This window comes from Paralichthys olivaceus, chromosome 11 (assembly GCF_024713975.1).
Source record: "Paralichthys olivaceus isolate ysfri-2021 chromosome 11, ASM2471397v2, whole genome shotgun sequence".
In the NCBI taxonomy this organism is placed as follows: Eukaryota; Metazoa; Chordata; class Actinopteri; order Pleuronectiformes; family Paralichthyidae; genus Paralichthys; species Paralichthys olivaceus.
In genome coordinates, this window is record NC_091103.1 from 11,655,896 (window position 1) to 11,675,164 (window position 19,269).

Sequence of the window (19,269 nt, forward strand, 5' to 3'; positions counted from 1 at the left end):
GAGTACCTCTTTTTTTAATGTGGTTGAACCCATTAAAAAAGGCAATTGACACCTTTCTCATTTGTTCAATGTCACAAATGCACTGAAAACTGAGGCACTCTTTCACCTTGCTGTTCTTAAAAAAAGAACGCATTTACCAGAGTGTCATGTTTCCATCACTGCGGATTGGAGCCACAGCCAATAAAAAACAGTGATTACTGGTGTACTGATGACAAATGAAATTGTCCCTGCAGAAGTCCAACTAATTCACCCATAACGGAGGTGAACAATTTTGTATGTTAACATGAAGCTGGCATTCTATTGGTTAGGGAATTATGACAGACGTGTAGCGTCTAAAATGTAAGCGCAGAAGAAAAATCCAAGAGCAGTGGAGAAATCAAAGAGCAGATGTTTCACGTGTGCACAGAAGCAGAGTGAGCTTGAGGAGAAGAGCCCACACTGGAACACAGGAAATCTCTCTGGGCAACAAAATATCTTGAGCACACATTTTAAGCGCAAGCAGAGCAAATCTAAACACAGGCATGGGATATTGAGTGAGGCCGCAGGATTTTGAGTGAAAGCATTTCTAAATTCTGAACGTGAAATCAATAAGTCCTGCTCTCAAACCGAAAGACTACGCTCTTGAATAAAGATAGGGCAAAAAAAACACGTTTATAAGCAAGTGAAAACAATGCTATCATCCATCATTGATGAGATTCTATAATTTGGTAATTGCTTAGTGGGCTGTTCCAGATTATATGTGTGTCACAATATTACTCTATCGATCACCATTAAGTCCCAGCTGTAAATTTTACATCAAACTGTTATAACTCAGGCGGATCGAAAGCACTCAGGTGGAGCAAATGTGTTCACGGTACATGTTTGTGAATGTCAGACCTCGTGATGTTTCGTACCCCTCATTCATATTTGAAGAGCAGGTTAATGAGGAGGAAGTTATGACATCTGAGCAGGAAGCCTGCGCCTCTCACACTGCAACCACTGTGGTTTACTGCTGCCGTCATTCACTGTGCTACTCAGGTTGTTTGCTAAAACTGTAACTGCTCACCATAAGCGCTTGCCATATGTACACACTTACACTCTGTGATTAGTCACCAGAGATGGTACGAACAGAGCGAGATGGGGTTGAGTTAAAGACGATGAGATGCAGTGGAGAGACCTTTGGGAATATCGTCATGGCACCCCAGAAGGTTATACACAAACATCCTGACACTCGCAGTGTGTGGCATCTCCCTCTGGCCTCACTTAGTGTTGGGCTGAATTCATTCTTATTCTCTTGTGACTCCTGCTCTGCCGCCACATCCTGTTTAGAGTGCCGACAGTGTCTGTTTGTTGTCACCTGCAACACCTGCGAAAATAGCAGTGGCCCCTGTGTGACAGAAGCTGAACATGAGGCCAGAGCTGTACTTCTAAGTGAACACTATAACACCATGGCATCAATGCATAGTACTGATTTATATTAGTGGTGATCTTGATAATTGATGCCAGTTTAAACAAGTCTGAGAACTGTCGAAAACTTTAAACCTTTTCACTCAAAATACGTAAGTGTATATTCGTAATTGTTTTATATAAACATCTCTTTTAATCAGTTGAGATTGTTATTGCTAATCTCTCCCAAGGTCTGCGTCACTGTAAAGTCAATTCATGCTTGCTTGCTTGAAATATTGAAGGTTTTGCTGAAGATGATCAGCTCCAAAATAGCACTTAGCTGAGTGGATTGATTTACCCTGCTGCTAATATGAAACCATGTCTTTTTTTAAATTTGTTCTTAAATTCTTTATAATAACACTGTAAAATGGGTATTTAACATTGTCCATGGTGTATTTAGTAATTGTATTTTTGTTCTTGCGACCTCTTGCAGGATAATAGAGTGTCAGGAGCTGCCTTTAATCAGTGGGCAGAACTGTGACCCCTATGCCACAGTGTCACTCGTCGGACCTGCCAGGTAAGTCTGCAAACGCCACGCACAGACCAAAGGAAGCCAAGGTTTCATAGCAACAAAGACATATGGGGATGATATTCTTTCAATTGTAGTTTTACATTAATAAAACTACAAACTGTTAGTGGAAGCTCCTACTAATATCCACCAAGTTTTGTAAAAATCTGTTTTTTTGCAATCCTGCTGAAAAACAAACAAAAAAAACAACCAACACACAAATAGACGGGTGAAAACACAACCTCCTTGGTAGAGTCATCATCTTATGTAGAAAATATTCAGTAGGTTCACATCACAATACTTCAAACGTTACTCAGCATGATATATCTAACCCCTCCACAAATATGTAAGCCAGGCTTTAATTCAACTTTTCAAAATGAAGGTATTTGAAAAAGATTTAAACTGGTTGTAAGCATGATCTTATCTTTTGTCACGAAGCTGGAGATTGACGATCAAGACTTCTGAGGTGTTTAAGTCACGTCGTGGCACATACAAGATCATGAGTGCAGCAATGTTACTGTGGTCTAGAAAAGTGGTCACCAACCTTTTCAAGCCCAAGATCACTTTTTAATTCCGAACGTAAGCCGAGATGTAACACCCTGATATCTTACATATGAAGGTCATGTTTATTATTTTTTCAATTTTTGTTAAAGGCTCAATGTATGAGCATAAATAACCACTAAGAAAGGCAGCTATGCAACTGTATCTGTTCAATGCACAATAGTTAGCTTCTCAGTTCAACAATATGTTCTGCAGAGGAGCTGCTACTGCAGCACAATGTTTTTGCATAAGCTTTGCCTTGAATATGGCCATTAATATGACCATTTCCTTATATAAAAGTAGGCCTGTGTACTCAAATAAATACCAGTACTATACAGTTTGAAGCCATGTTTTTTCCGCTCCTGTAAATACTAAACCCCCCTTTTTTTTTTTTAAATAGTCAACAGAAACGCTGTAGTGCTTTTATTTTGTAGTGCATGATGTGCTCTGTAGTTTAACAATGAAATTGTATACACAGACCGAGCCAGTGTCCTTTGATTCATTGACCTTGTGCGGAACTGGCATTTACATCCATCCAGAGTGATCAGATCACAAGTGGATGGCTCTAAGTACAGGTGTGAATGCACCCGAATGCGTCCCGAGATCTAATCACTCTCTCTCTCTCCCACTCTCTCTCACTCACTCACTCACTCACTCACTCTCTCTCACTCACTCACTCTCTCTCACTCACTCACTCTCTCACACTTACTCGTGCTGACAAACAGATGCACAAACACATTGTCGTTGGACACATATATAAAGTTAGACTGGGTAAAATCAACATGAACAAAAACAACGTACGTGAATATTTGCCTGTAATAGGGCCATTGAACCCAAACTTTAGATGCAAAAGGAAACTGAGGCTGAGGCAGTAGCATGATCTAATCCAATCACAACGTGGTTTAGATCACTAGATCGAATGGCTTTAATCTTAAGGCAAAGAAATAAGAGCAGACTTATAGAAGAAAAATAGGAGCTTTAAAGTTTTTCTATAATGTTTCTCCTCAGGTCTGACCAAAAGAAAACAAAGGTGAAGAAGAAAACCAGCAACCCTCATTTTGAAGAGACCTTCTTCTTTGAGGTATTTTGCCGTGGAACAACATCATAGATTTGAAATGATCTCATGGTTACTTGACTGTTAGAGTACTTGAAAACCTGTCAGTAAGCCTTCACATGTTCACCCTCAGGTCACACGATCCAGCAGCTATTCTAAAAAGTCTCACTTCCAAGTGGAGGAGGAGGACATTGAGAAACTTGAGCTAAAGTGAGTATTTTTTTCTTTTTCAATGTGCCGTGTGTTTCTCTCTCTCTTTCTCTATATCTCTCATTCTCCCTCTTTATAGTCTTGACAGAAGAAAAATTATTACTCTGACAAAAAGACAAAAAAGTGAATTTGGATCTGGTGTGTTCTGACTGCTGATAGAGAGCCTTGGTTTCTGGTTAAGGATATGTGGGGCTTCCATCACAGTGGACTCATAGCTCACTGGGTAAGACTAGACAGAGTCAAAGGTAAACACTCATGCATGGTTTTGAGGTTTGGATTTGAGGTGGTGTCATTGCACGGGCATTGTATTGACGTTTATGCACCAACCAGGTAAGCACCACTCAGTAGTGAGATTTCTTTTGTGCTGAAAACGCACAACACTACAAAGGTTATCTTTTACTTGATGTACCGTACACGTGGTTTGGTGTAGTATAATGCTTTTTATTTACAGATGAAATGCATAGTTTCATTTCTCATCCTCTGCATTTCCAGAGTTGATTTGTGGAACAATGAGAATCTGGCTCAGGACGTGTTTCTTGGTGAGACGCGGGTCCCTGTCAAGATCCTGCGGACGGACCATGTCCACAAAGCCTGGTAAGGCATGGAGAGAAGAAAATGCCTTTTAAATTCCTAATTTTAACCATTAAGGATGAATGTAAAATATAAAATGCATTTTTTGGAACAAACACACAGAACGGCAGATACAAAGAGCATCCACATTTCTGCATTCTTGTGTTTCTTTCTCCAGTTGCACAATTTACTGAAAATCTCACATCTTGTCTTTCCCAGAGTGATAACTCGGTTGAATAGAAACACAGACATTACACACACACACACACACACACACACACACACACACACACACACACACACACACACAAACACACACACACACACTGCTACAATCTGCTGAACTCAGCCTTTACAGTCGTGGAGGTGGTGCATTTCTGAAATCATAAACAAAGATCCAGATCTCGGGTCATATTCATCTGATTCAATGAGGTCTTCTGACTTTTTACAAGACAGATGTTAACAGTGACACAGGTTAAATTTAGACTAATTTAGTTTTTGAAGTAAGGGTTCAAATGCAATCCTGTTTTTATTATTTGATGATTTTAGGCACATAGTCAAAATTATATTTTATTCTAAAGGTATGCATATGAATATAGGAACAGCTGGCTGGACACAACTAAACAGACGTCGACAGTAGCATTGCGCTCCTAAAATCTCCTTTGTATTGTATTGTATTTAAATATATTTCAATGTCATAATCAAAATATTGATTCAGCAGGAGTAAAGTATGGTTTGTTTAATTAATAATACAAGCACCATTGTAAAACTGCCACAGTCTCTTCCTCAGATGTACTTTGGCTGCATGTGTTCTCAGGCCTGTTAGGCTCTGAAAAGGCCCATTTTAGATTTCCACTTAAGATAATATGAAACTGTAAGATCTATGCTTCAAACAAACAGCAGCCCTGGCTTTACTACCAGAGATTTTTTCAGAGAAAGGGACATTTGTCTCTATCTTGGTACGACAGTGGAAACATGAAGACGGGACAGTGATGAAAAAAAATCTTTATGTTCATTGATGTAACTCTGATAAAAAAAATCTTTGCTTCTTTAAAAATGAAGAAGGGTAAGATTGGTATCATGAGACAAAACCAGTTAGAATCTGACATCATGGTTCGTCACCTTCCTCTTCAAAAGATCAGGTTAGGTTCTCATGCATTAGAGTCTTCCTCTTTTGGAGTTACGTCCTGTTTATGCATCATGACAAGTTGTACTGGTGTGTGTGTGTGTGTGCGTGCGTTCGTGCGTGCGTGTGTGTGTGTGTGTGTGTACACGCAAGAGCAGGTGAGTTCCTCAGAGAAATGTCCCTGTTCTTGTGGTTACCATGGTTACAGATCAAGCAGTTTAGGGATGATCCCATTTTGCAAAATGCAGCATTGAAACAGTTCTACTCTCCATTTAATCGTTTTGTGTTTTGCTCCACCTGTTGGCTTCTAGAGAGATGTGCACACAGGAGAAACCTCAGTAACATTTTAAATTGAATTAGGAAATGTATAATATAATCATAAATTCACATTCTTTTTGCATTGTGTATTTTGTAAAATATAAGTTTTCATGTCAGCAAACATATTCAGTGACACAGATATGTCTCATATGAACCATTGTGATGTAGAGTATTTGTCTCCCTGTGGTCAGGTATCTCCTCCAGCCTAAAGGGAACGGCAGCAAGTCCAAGTCGGATGATTTAGGTTCCTTACGTCTGAAGCTGACCTACATAGAAGACACTGTGCTGCCATCTGCCTGCTACACACCACTCTGCAACCTGCTGCTCAAATCCCCAGATGTGAAGGTGAGGAAACAGATCAAGTTACAGTAAATCCTGAGATAACATCAGATAATTCAAAGTAGTGTTGTTTTCCTTTTTATACCTCAATCACCTCACTGCATCTGTTTCTGAAGTGTATTGAAATATAATCATGGAATTGATGATTATTGCAAAGTTATGTTCTTTCTCCAGAACTTCCTTCTCTCTGCAAGTGGTGCATTTCCCCTTTTCACCTTGTGACCTCTCATTATTCTTTGCCTCCCTCAGCCCATCTCAGCATCAGCAGCTCACATCCTGGGGGACATCTACAGAGAGCGGTACGAGGCTGTGCTGCCCGTGGTCCGACTGCTGCTCCACCACAATCGCTTTGTGCCTTTTGTTTCTGCTGTGGCGGTGCTAGAGCTGGACAACACTCAGTGAGTGCTCACACATTATAACACACAGTACAGGAACACAGCGGTTTGTAGGTAAACGTGTCCAAATACATTTCATGACCGAAATTTTACTTCTCCAATAGTGTAAGTGTGACAGCCTGGTTTTGATTTTTGTAGTTTTTCCAGTCTTTCTTTGTCGCTGTGATGATATAACCAAATTGACATGACAAACAGGAAGTAGCTCTGGAAAATACTAGATGATAAAAGGTAGATTTTCATGTTACCCCATTAAACTTGTGAAGCATAGGAGGGTGGATTACATGTCAAATTTGGCCATAATTACAAAAATAAGATCTTGGTGATAAAAACATAAATATTCTTTTTCCTTTTTAAAAAACTGAAGTGGTTCTTTTGTCATGAAATGTGGTCAAAATGGTTCTAAAGTCTGGTCGATGATGGTGGAATATTTCTGTGTCCTTACAGGGAGGCTAACATTATATTCCGTGGCAACTCACTGGCAACACGCTGCATTGATGACATGATGAAGATTGTGGGAAAAAATTACCTGGCGGTTACCCTGAAGCCTGTAATAGATGAGGTATGAGTAATAAGGGTGTGCACACACACACACAGATGCCAGAATGGGCATGAATCACTGAGGTCAATGTGGAAAACTTTGTAAAACAGCTGTATTTCCACTGCAGGCAAGCAGATGTGCAAATGTAATTAGTTCCATCAACCATTCTTTGAAAACAGTTTTCAATAATTCCCTTTAAATGACTCAGTTCAATGGGAATAAAATCATAATTCTTTTTATCTGTCTTTATTTTTGGCTAGGTACGCTGGTCCTACTGAATCTGTCTTCATAATTTGTTGTATGTAATTTTGTAAATCACGTATTAATTCAATATTTTATACGTGATTAACATAAGTAATTATTTGTTACAATAATATTTGACATGTCTAGAAGAAAAACACAAAGGTGGGGTAAGGATGGTAAACATCTTATCCAGTTTTAGTCTATAGTCAGTTTTAGTTCTAGTTACAAGAAAAGAGGAATAAAATCTGAAATTCCACACAAATGCAAGTTTGTTTATTTCTAAATAATACATTTGATCTAAACCTGATTGTGGTTTGTTTTGTCCTCTCAATCTTATATAGATTTGTGAATCCAACAAAACCTGTGAGATAGACCCTGTTAAACTAAAGGAAGGTGACAACGTAGAAGTCAACAAGGTAAATGTGTTTGTCTCTTATACTCCTCTCCACAGACAAGCTGATGTATTAGAAATTCTTCTGAGTTTGATCATGCTCACAAATCTGTACAACTTCAGTCTATACAACATTTTGATGCAACCAAACAGTATGTCTTGTGAAACAATACTTCTGGCTGACAGACCACGGATTGTGAAATATACCACATGGATCATTCTTGATTTGTGTTTCCTTCAGTTAATTCTTTCCCTCTCAGTATTGTGCATGGTATCTTTGGTATGGTATGTAGAGTAGTACTGATGTTGTTGTTAACTCTGCAGGAGAACCTACAGGGTTACGTCCAGAAGGTCTTTTCCTCCATCACCCAGTCCAGTTCGAGCTGTCCCCCGCTCATGTGTGATGTCTTCAGGTTACTGAGACACTTGGCCTGTAAACGTTTCCCAGGTAAACACTAGAGTCTGTATATGGAGAGGGAAATTACCAATGAGGCATCTAAAAGAAACTTTAAAACAACACGTGTGGATATATGTTACATTTGTAACATAACAGATAAGATCATTTGGGTTTTAGTGTGTTGATATATTTTACCACCAGGTGGAGCCAAATCTAATTTGAGTTGAGTTTCATCTTGTAGAATTAGAAACATCTCATAGTAAAATGATGGAGAATAAATTCAACCTCAGTATTTTCTCTGATGTTTATTTCTGAGTTGAACATGGAAGCTGTTACTTTCTCAAACACATTCTTCCTTTCTCTCTCGACAGCCGACCCTCACGTTCAGTACTCAGCGGTGAGCAGCTTCGTTTTCTTGCGGTTCTTTGCTGTGGCTGTTTTGTCTCCACACTCCTTCCAGCTCCGCTCCCATCATCCTGTAAGTGCATGGACGCTGGACAGCTAACCATTGAACAAACACACTACACATTCACACATGGCTTACACGTTACTAATATTTTTAATTGTCTTCAATTTTAGGATCCTGAGATTTCCCGCACGCTCACGCTCATCTCAAAAACCATCCAGACTCTGGGCAGCTGGGGTAGTTTGTCAAAAAAACTGGTAAGATGAACAGCAGTTTCTGTATTTAACAGTGGGAAGGATAAGGAATCAAGATTTCTATAAATTAAAACTTTACTTTATAGCTTTTTGTTTAGAAGAACACCTAATAATGTTAAAGATTGTTTATGAAGTTGCATATTATAATTAGGTAATGGTTAAAACTAGGACTTCGAAACTGATTTACGTCTTTATTTTTTTCAATTTTCAGTCTAGTTTCAAAGAAACCTACATGTACGACTTCTTCAAATCATTCCAAGAGGACAATTGTATCGAAAGAGTTAAAAAGGTATTTTTAACTACACTCAAATTATTAGCTTTTATGTTGTTGTTTTAAACAGCAGTGGCATTATAGATTCTGTTTCCAGTTTCTAGACGAGATCTCCTCGAACGTCAGCAAAGAGTCTAGTGGGCTGGAGGACGCAGTGGTTCTCAAGGAGGGGTGAGTGATTAATAGGAGCCTAAAGAGGATCAGTAGAAAGGAAATGTGAGATGAAGAGGCTTAACTATTATAACCAACACAATTCAAACGTTCTGCATTAATCATGAAGTGGTAACTGAAGTGTAATATTTGCGACAGATTTTGCTATAGCTTCATGCAGACAAGATGAAAATCAGTGCATTCACCACAACATGAAACAACCACGAAACTGTAATAAACAATGAGCTTGAAATCAGATCGAATGCAACTGGAGCTGAGTTGGACATTAAGACAAAACAAGCTTAAAAAAATGTCCACAATTCTCTATATATACTTAGCTCTTGTAAAACATGACCGACCTTCTGAATCTTAATCTTGTGTGTCCTTGTAGGGAAGTACAGAAACGTGCCCAGGGGAGGAAACGCCTGGGGAAGAAAAACTTCAAGAAGCGATGGCTGAGAGTGACCAACAGGGAGCTCTCCTACCACAAACACAAAGGTGAGGATAGTTTCTATCATTTCATTTCAAACCAAATACACTTCTCATCTCAAACTTTAATCACTAGTGAATTGCCTATTCTAAACATGCTGGTTTGGAATGGCACCATTAAACAACAGCACATTAACGGCAACAACAACTGATTCTACACTTGGATATTAGTATTATGTTATCTCTCTCTCTCTCTCTCTCTCCTCTCTCTCTCTCTCTCTCTCACACACCCACCCACCCATACACATTTTTACATATAAAACTTGCCTTGAGCTCTTGACCTATTAAAGGGTAAATTACAAGCTGTGGAGCTTCACTTTCTTATATTTAATGATTTTACAAGGAGCACATTGTTCAACACTAGCAAACAATATAAATGAAAGACTTCTGCTTTTCAGGGAAAGAGGCCCTCTGCATTATCAACGTCAAAAATATCCAGGCGGTGGAGAAACTGGATGAAAGTGCCTTTAACCGCAAAAATGTGAGTCAGTTCCCCTGCGACGCTCAATCACCCCTTTACGGCCATGGCCCCACTTGTAATGGAGATTTTCGCCCCAGTGCAAGTTAAAATAAACAAATGATGTTAATGTGAGCATATGTTGACACGCTGCTAAACTTGTTCAAATCAGCCTAGAAGTGAGTTGTCACTTTAATGGGAAACATATTTACTCAGGTTGATGCAGGTGGAATGTTGAATTCATCAATAACCTCATTGCTTCTCTAATTGTACCATAAACTAACCTGCCACTATTTTACATCAGACTGTAAAAGTGCATGAAATTCTTTCTTTCCTTTAAAGGTACAGTGTGAAGAATTTTGAGATATCTAGTGTTGAAATTGCATGTTGCAGCTGAACAGCCCTCACCTCACCCTCTCCTTCCAAACATGAAAAAGAAACTGTAACCTTCAGTTGTCAGAAAAACTCAAAAGATGTTTAGTTTGTCCAGTCTGGACTAATGTCAAAAACATGGTGGCCTCCGTAGAGAGGACCCCCCTCGATGTACATATAAAGTATTTCAATATAAAGGGCCTTTTCTGGGGTAAAGAAAACTACAATTCATACAATTTAGATGAAACAAACTAGTGGAAACATCATGAGAATTATTCTACATTAAATTTCTGCCAATAGATCCCTTTCACCTAAATCTTACACACTGGACCTTTAAGCTGCTCTGTCTGTTGTGTCAGATGTTTCAGGTGGTCCACTCTGAGAAGCCTCTGTACGTACAGGCAGGAAACTGTGTGGAGGCCAGCGAGTGGCTGGATGTCCTGGGTCAGGTCACACGCTGCAATGAGGGACGCTTGGCCAACTTCCACATTTCTAATTACAGTGCTGGAGCCTGGCAGTGCTGCAAAAACCAGAACAACAACGCACCAGGGTGCAAGCCCTGCACAACGTGAGTCTGTCCTCTCCACCTCCAGAAGCAGCAGGAGGACTAGTTCATCTTCTATATAATATCTGATAATAATGACTTTATCTCTAAAGCACTAATCTAAACAAGGTTACAGAGTGCTTCACAAAATACATGGCAATAAAAAAACAAATGAATAAAAACAAAAGCATCAAATCATAACTTATCAAGGTTTAGACATTTCTACTACTATATTAAGCATTTGGTATTCACTGAAAATAAACTCAGGCCTGACTTGGTTGGACTGGTATTTTTTATTTAAACAAACATGTATTTTTTTCTCTGCTATTTATTCTCAGCACTGTGTTGGCCAACCTACAGCTTGACATAGACTGTGACCGGGAAACAGAGCGAATTTTCTCCCTTCTTTCTTCAAACGACACCAAACTGCAGGACATGGAGGGTCAGTGCCTACTCATACAAATCTGTTCATCAGCAGGTTCTGATTGTTGTTAAGTGTCACAAAGTTCTGCACGGCATCATTGGGTAGGGAACTGTTGGATAGGAACTGTTGGATATCAGGGCATGTATCAGAAAATCAAATGTATCATGTGTCAGAAATTCTGAGTCTACATCTGAACTAAAAGAGAAGCCAAATATAATAAAAAACATCAGGTAGATTTAAGAGATTTATTTATTTCTGTAACTTTTCAGAAACTGACAGTTCAACATTTGCACGCACACATACGATTTCTCTGATCAAACATAACCCGACCTGTCAGCTCCACTTCATAATGCAACATTTATCCTCTCAATAGATGCATGTGCCAATATGGCAGTGTACCAGGGCCCTCAGCGGGAGCAGGAGGAATGCTCCAAGTTCACCATTCAGGAACCCAAAGAGACGTTTCAGACGCTCAAACAGCTCCGCAACGTCATGGAGGAACTTCAGAGGCAGCACAACATCAGGAACGACACCACGGCGCAGTATGGCAGCGTGTAAGTCTGCACCGCTGTTACAGAATGCTTGATCTGCAAAACATGTGTATGACTTGATAGACATATATATAGTTTGCTGTTTTCAGTTTCAGTTGATGTTTGACCACATGTGGAACTGTTATTTTGTTCTTTGATTTGATTAATGATGTAAAAACTAGCGATGCAGGATACAGATATCGGCCCAATACATGATCGTCTCGATAATGTGAATTTTCTATTAAATTTTTTTGAGCGGTTAATGAAATTATAGCCGATAAAACGTCCTGACGTCATACATCCTGTCCATACCACATTTACGTTGAACTGAGAATGTTGTTGCCGGTGTGGATGTTTTTCACAGTTTCTGAGAGTGACTGTAGGATTGCAGTTTGCAACAAATTTGCAAAGGTTCTGAAAGGAGGAAAAATATTTGCAAATTTCAACACGGAGAAATGTTCTAAAACCTAAAGTTGTTTGAAGTTTTCTGATGCACTTCACTCAAAAACTAAATGAACACTCAGAACCGTGTCAGAACTGTTTTTGAATGGAAAAAATCCATATCGTGCGTCCCTAGTAAAAACTAAAATGGCAATGGCTTGGATATCTATGCCGAGGCCCAGTCCCCTCAAAGTCCCACTCTATTTATTATCTACTTTATTACAGCCCCTGAAACTTTTCTTTTATCTTCAAAATGACGTCTTCAGAAGTTTGATCAAAAATTATTTTCATGACCTTAATATGGCTTAAATGTAACTCTACACCTTCCCTCCTTATTTTATTCCTTGCTCGCACAGATTGGAAGTGAATGGGAGATGAAGGTTTGTCACTGATATGTGTGACCGGGCCCCCAAGGTGGAAATACTCAGCCTTATGATTTTATCATATAAATAGGCGTGTCAGCTTGTTCAAAAACTTTATTTTCACCAGAGGGGAACTTAGAATTCAATCAAGCTGCACTCATAAATATCAGTCCCCTATAGGCCAGATTTTTCATCAAGATCCATAAATTATTCCCTGGGAAATAGGAGAAATAAAAAAAAAAATAAGAAAACTTCCTCTCTTAATGTTAAAGAAAATGGAAAACGTCCCACCCTTCCACAAAGTTTTGTTGAAATCTGTCTAGTGTTTGTCCAGTTTTTGTGTAATCCTGCTGTCAAACAAAGAAATGGACTGGGGTGAAAACATAACCTGAAGTAATCACTGCTGCGATCACTCTGACGGGCCCACGCCTTCATCACTGCCATCCTGTCTGTTTCAGGGCCAACCCGATAGTGGGGAAAACCTCCTAACCAGGATGGGCAGGTGTGGCCTGAGACGGTGGTACCAGCAGGTGTCAGTAGATCACGAGCAGCGCTGCAGTGACACACTGGCGTCTCAGAGGAGTGATGGGAGTTGTCCCTCCGAGAACAGCTGCTGTGTGTCCAGGAGAAGAACAACTGATACACCCTGACCTCCAGACATCTTGACTCCACCACTGCCACGCGGGAAGTGGATGGATTGAAAGCTTTTCCTGTGTCTCTCCTCGTGTTCTCGTGCCACCTCCTCCTCCTTCACCTCCTCACGTAAAGACACTCCCTCTCTTGATTTACGTCCTCTTCTACGTCTCCAGCTGTATCAAAAAGGAATAGTTAGAATAAGTGTGTGAATAGGCTGCTATTTTTTTTTTATTCACCAAATTTTATATCGACAGCTGAGTATGCTTTCCCAATCTTTTAACAGTTTGCTTTTCGGAGTTGATTGATAATCACCACGTTTCTAGAGGAGCGTCCTCCCCTTGTGCCTGAGCACATTTAAAATCTTCCTCCATTCTTATTGTCCTTCCTCCCCTTAACAAATGTGTATATATATACATACATTTTCTGAGTAGATGAAACCGATCTGCCTTACTTGGATGGATGTTTCTTTCAGATTAAACGCTGAGGGAATAATGCAGAAGCACTTTAAATATTTGGAACTCTCCAAATGAAAAACCATTAGATACTTGGTATCAGCTTTTCCCCCATTTGATCAGTTACATGATCATATTTGTTTCATTCCTGTACAATAACATTGACAGCCTTTAGTTTTTAAAAATATTTTTCTTGACCAAAGACAATTTCATAGTTTTGACTTGAAAAAATGAAACATGTATTTTGAATACAAATGTTTTAAAAATGAATATATATATGGTTTATGTGTACGTTTTTTTTTTTGCTAACATATCGTTTTACTTTAGTGACTTTAGGCAAACGGATTGCATGCGTTCAGTTTTGAATCCTGATAGCACATGACTGTGGTTTAGAGTTGTGTTTCGCTGTGATTGTGAGTCTTATTGGTACGTCGTACCTCAGATCTGTGCTGTGAAGTGGAGAGCATTGCAACATGTCTGTAGTGGCTAAGAAATGAAATGCTGGAGGAACAAATGAGCCCTGTTATCCCTAAATTAGCCCCAACAATCACACCATGTCCTTTTTTTTTATCTCTCAGAAGATCAGTTCAGTGCAGCTCCAGCTGTTGTACTTTATGGTTTTAGAAAAAATAATAAAATTAGAAAAGACGCGACACTCTGTTGCCTAAAACTTGTGTTTTTAAGTTTTCCTCAGCTTTTAGTCACAGCACCCCACTGCCATAACTGCTGCCCAAACCCAAAGAGTCAAGAAAAGTCCTGTGTTGTAAAACAAAAATATATGCATTCAACCTAAATAATAATAATAATAATAATAATGCACTAATTACGCTGTTAAAATGACTCAAATTTGAGATAAATTCTTATCCTAGCAATCATATTTTGCAGAAGTAGGGCTGCACAGTACAGTAATAGAAACGATTCTATAAACTGACAGAAAGAGATTTGCTGATTTTTGAACCCTTCAGTTAATCGGTTTTATAGAATTGATATTTATATGGTACTGAAACCAAAACTGAAAGTTTGAGGTTGCAACTTTTTACACTTTCTATCAACGTATTATTTATGTGCTCTTGAAAACTGAAGAAAAATCTAAATTTGATTGACTCCTGTTTTGGTTTTGTTTGTCTCCTGTAATGTTTCCCATCATTTGCCCATTTGAACAATTAAGTTTTGAAAAATAAAGAAACTTGCATTCATTTTAACAACAGAAGTTTCATGCTGATAATACAGGCTTAACCCTGGGTTTTTTGGCCTTTAAAAATAAGTTGTTTTGCCTTTGGTCTGTTATATATTTCTAACATGCAAGTCTTGTATAATTAACATTATATTTTTATAGGAAAACTTTTTTTAAATCTTTTTTTTAACACTGAGTTAATCGTTGCTCTTCTGGTACGGTACCTGGTTCTCTATCTGCAGCACTTCTTTCAGGCTTTTTGTTTTTGTTTTGTCACCAACTGGATGTGGTTGTAGCTGCTGCTGAACCTCCACTCGTCCACTCGTTCATGTTAACACGCTTACTGAAGTGAATATTATGCGGGATGTTTAATCGGAGCCATAATACAAATGTCAAAGGATTGATTTTAATTTATCATTTGATGATTTTTCTGTTCTTGTGAAGCATTTTGAATCGGAAAGAAAATTTTCCTGGATCAAATTTCAACAACTGTGGGATCTGAATTTGAACTCATCAGGGCATAAAGATATTTTTATATATTGTATAAACTTGCATGTCCACTGCAGTTTTTAAAGAGCCACTGCACTAGCAGATGAGCTGCTCGTCATCTTCACGTGAAGGTGAACAGAGGGTTTTTATTTCTGTTCACTTTGTCTCTGAATCATGAGTTATTCCATTTGTTTATCATATTGTCATATCATTGCATTCATGTCAAATGAAATCGTACCTTCTCTTCAACCACTAGTTTGGATGCAGGGGAAAGAAAAACTCACTCTACTTGCAGGTAGCTTTATTACCTGGTGGCCTTATTTGCTAATTGAATTATAAGTAAACATTAAAAGCTGGTATTTGCAGCATAAATACAATTGACAGAGCATCTTAATGCAGACAAGATATATTACTGATCATCCTATTTAATAACATACAGACAGACCAATTAACTATTTGACACGGTAACAATTACAGTGAAGTTGACAGAGTGTTTAACATGAAACATTAAATAAGTTGGTCCACATTCAGTTGGGAGAAGAAGTGAACACATCAACCAACGACTCAATCGCCTGTCAGACTACAGCCCTTATGAGATGGATGTGGAAACACGCACAGCGGTCTGGCAGTTGTTGAATCACACAGCTCTTCTTGACTCGTTGAATTGTGGCCACAAGGGTTTAGTTTAAACGTTGTTCATGTTTGCTTTGAATGATCAGATGGACAAAACAAATCAAACCACATATCTGATGTTTCTGATCTCTTCCTGTTAATTATAAAAATGAGAAAATGTCAGTTTTATACAAGAACGAAAACTGATTTGAGGTTCAGGTGTACGCACATTTATTTTTCAAATGCTGACATGAAATTGCAAAACAATCTTATAATCAACTTAGAGAGGCAGTGGCAGCAGAGTGCAGGTTTAAAATTCAGTGTGAAGGATTTTTCTTTGTAATGTCAGAGCTTCTGTATGTCCAGTGTCGTCAGTACTTACAGGAAGCAGACACTACCTTCACATCTCCAAATAATTTCTTCTGAATGTTTCCATGCAGCTTCAGCACAGTGTCTATTCTTTTTATACACATGAAATGTTTATTTTTCATACATGGTCTCGTCAGTGTCCTTTGAAACAAGTTACAATAAACACTTTGCCCCTAATTCTCCTGTGTGTCAGGTTTTTGTGCTCCTAGTGATAAAAAAAATCACTGATGAACATTATAGGAGCATCGTGGTGACACCTGCTGGATTGTGTGTTTTATGAAAATGTGGGAAGCAGATGACATCATCGCACCAGTTGATCACCACGTCATCTATGTCTGTTATTTAGCAGGATTTCAAAAAACATTACAAGACGAATTACCATGAGACTCGGGAGAAGGATGTGGATCTGAATTGGGTTGGTGCCAGGAATATTTTTTGCCAGATTTGATCATCTGAGAATAATTAATGGATGTTGATGAAAAAAATCTGAAATTTTTAAGGGACTGATATGTATCTTCCGTGCTCTTCCCTGGCAGTAGCACAAGAATCTAAATCTGAGGCCACTTTTCTTGGGTTCTGCAGTCTCTGACTTTCTCTAGTTGCTAAGAACATACATTAAAAACGTGAAGTGATTTGTGGATAGTGCACAGAGAGAGTTAAGCTGAGTAACACTGTCAGATCTAGAAAAACATGGTATCTACCATAGACTGTAAATAAAGATAGATGGCTGTTCCCCAAAAGGGAGGCCAGAGTGTCTTGATTGCCACCTGGTGGCTGGCTGCAGTATAGGTGAAAAAAAGTACTTGTCAATTAGTTTTTCTCTAAGATGGTTTCTGTCATTTTAGGTATTTTCTTATCACACTGATGTTTGTTCAAGTGTTCATTTTTACGATAAGTGTGGTTTCAACTGGTTATTTGATATTATAAAAACAGGCTGAAACAACATGACTGACAGGTGAGGCTGGCTCACGATTGGTTGAGCACATTTATCAACAGGATCTTGCCACCTCAGCTCCATCCCCCAATCACAGCATTCGTACACCAGATATTTTATCTACATTTCTGTATAGTGAGAGGAAGTGGAGACGTGTCGTCCATCTTTGTAGTCTGATCTCCACAGCAGGTATCTAACAATCACAGCATTTTATTCGTTTCTTGTCTCTTCTCCATTAAATCTTCAAGCTGATTATGAAACTTAAGGTAATAATATGGTGGGTTAAGGATGTTCCCTACATTTTGGTTGATATCTAGTGACCCCCATCCTATTATTTCTGCTTGTATTTCAATTCTCTTCATTTTATCCTGCTTCAGCTTATTTTGTCCTGGTTTTCTTTCATGTGTGGTTTTAATGCATTCTAACATCTCATGAATCTGACTTTCAATCTCCTCTGTATAAAAGTGCTTCAGGGAGACTCCTGGTTGACTCTGCAGGGTGCAGTCAAACATGCTGAGCCCAGACACAAGAAGTAAAACATTTAAATAGCCATCAATGAAGTATAACTGTAATTGTATAACAGTGGGCCCCTTTCTACCTATATGACATTCATGAAATACAATTTTTAGCATAGATCAAGCTGTTTCAAGCATAGACTGTATATAAAAATGGTTGACATGACTGCTCCCCAAAAGTAGATGCGTCTTGATCATCACCTGGTGGCTGGCTGCAGTCAGGTCATAAACCCCGCCCCCTAAATGTTAGTGGAGGAGAAATGGACCAAATTAAAATGTTACACGCCAAATACACATGGTGGCGTTCAGATCCCGGACATTTTGGCTCCATTTATGGATAATGTGAGGAAGTGGAGACACATCATCCATCTTTATACTCTATGCTCATGAGATGATAAGCAGCCTACCTTTCTTTTTGAATTATAACTGATTTATACTGTATATCTCTTTGGAACTAAAATAATGTCCTCCATCTTTATACACAGTCTAGCTAGCTGCTGCCTGAGGCTTCATATTTAACGTATGGTATCAATCTTTTCATTTATCATGCTTCCAGAGAGCGAACAAGCATATTTACCAAAATGTCAAACTAGTCTTTTAATTCCTCAGTGCGCAGTCTATAGGATCTAATCTAAAAATAATGTAAGTAACAAAGATGAAAGAGGTGAAATGCCACTAATGAGGGTCTGGTTTGTGCTGTGAACCTCTGCTTTGTTCCCATCTGTCAGCGTCGTCATGTGGAAACACTTTTCTGGCTTCACTTTCTATCAGTGAGGGAATCCAGCTGTTAATGTTTCACTGACAGGAAGATATTTGTGTTTTAAGGATCAAGTTATACCACAGCAAAAGATGTCTACATGTTACGAGAACACAAAGCTTAGACAAGAGGTTAAAATACGTGCTCATGGCAGCGTCGCTTCTTCCGTCTGGAAAGCAGGTCGTCATCAGAAAGCGACAAGATGGGCCAGCAGGGCTATCCGGATAGAAATAGAAACAAAACCTTGGCGTTGCCCTCGACCGATGGGGACAGCTTTGGGTGAAGGGGTAAGAGAGTGAAGCTTGATGATGAACTCCAAATGTTTCTGCTAGGTTGGTAAGTTAGCTGTGATTAATTCTGCTATTGGCTGTGTAGCAAATGGCTAAATCTTACACATAGTCCCGTAAAGGCCTCACTCCTTTACCTGAGACCTTATTTAAAATAAATAGATGAAAAATCTCCACAATAAAGCTGTAATCTACCTTTTGCTTCTATAAATGAATGAGAGCAGCTTATCCTAGCAAACCTACAAAGTTGGTCAGCCAAATGAATTATTCAGACACACCGGAGCTCCTAC

At 38.9% G+C, this 19,269-nt stretch overlaps 1 protein-coding gene across 1 annotated transcript in view; it reads left to right on the forward strand.

The window, feature by feature from the left end:
- Positions 1–16,663, forward strand: part of rasa2 (RAS p21 protein activator 2) — a 26,304-nt gene extending 9,641 nt beyond the window's left edge. The window contains exons 6-24 of the mRNA XM_069534020.1: positions 1,859–1,942; positions 3,482–3,554; positions 3,661–3,737; positions 4,230–4,331; positions 5,943–6,096; positions 6,340–6,488; positions 6,930–7,044; positions 7,608–7,682; positions 7,982–8,105; positions 8,426–8,532; positions 8,634–8,717; positions 8,926–9,003; positions 9,083–9,156; positions 9,527–9,633; positions 10,023–10,105; positions 10,813–11,021; positions 11,336–11,439; positions 11,795–11,975; positions 13,213–16,663. Of these exons, the coding sequence (XP_069390121.1) occupies positions 1,859–1,942; positions 3,482–3,554; positions 3,661–3,737; positions 4,230–4,331; positions 5,943–6,096; positions 6,340–6,488; positions 6,930–7,044; positions 7,608–7,682; positions 7,982–8,105; positions 8,426–8,532; positions 8,634–8,717; positions 8,926–9,003; positions 9,083–9,156; positions 9,527–9,633; positions 10,023–10,105; positions 10,813–11,021; positions 11,336–11,439; positions 11,795–11,975; positions 13,213–13,243 (2,011 nt within the window). The 3' untranslated portion in view covers positions 13,244–16,663. The remainder of the gene's footprint in view (positions 1–1,858; positions 1,943–3,481; positions 3,555–3,660; positions 3,738–4,229; positions 4,332–5,942; positions 6,097–6,339; positions 6,489–6,929; positions 7,045–7,607; positions 7,683–7,981; positions 8,106–8,425; positions 8,533–8,633; positions 8,718–8,925; positions 9,004–9,082; positions 9,157–9,526; positions 9,634–10,022; positions 10,106–10,812; positions 11,022–11,335; positions 11,440–11,794; positions 11,976–13,212) is intronic.
- Positions 16,664–19,269: the final 2,606 nt, after the last annotated feature.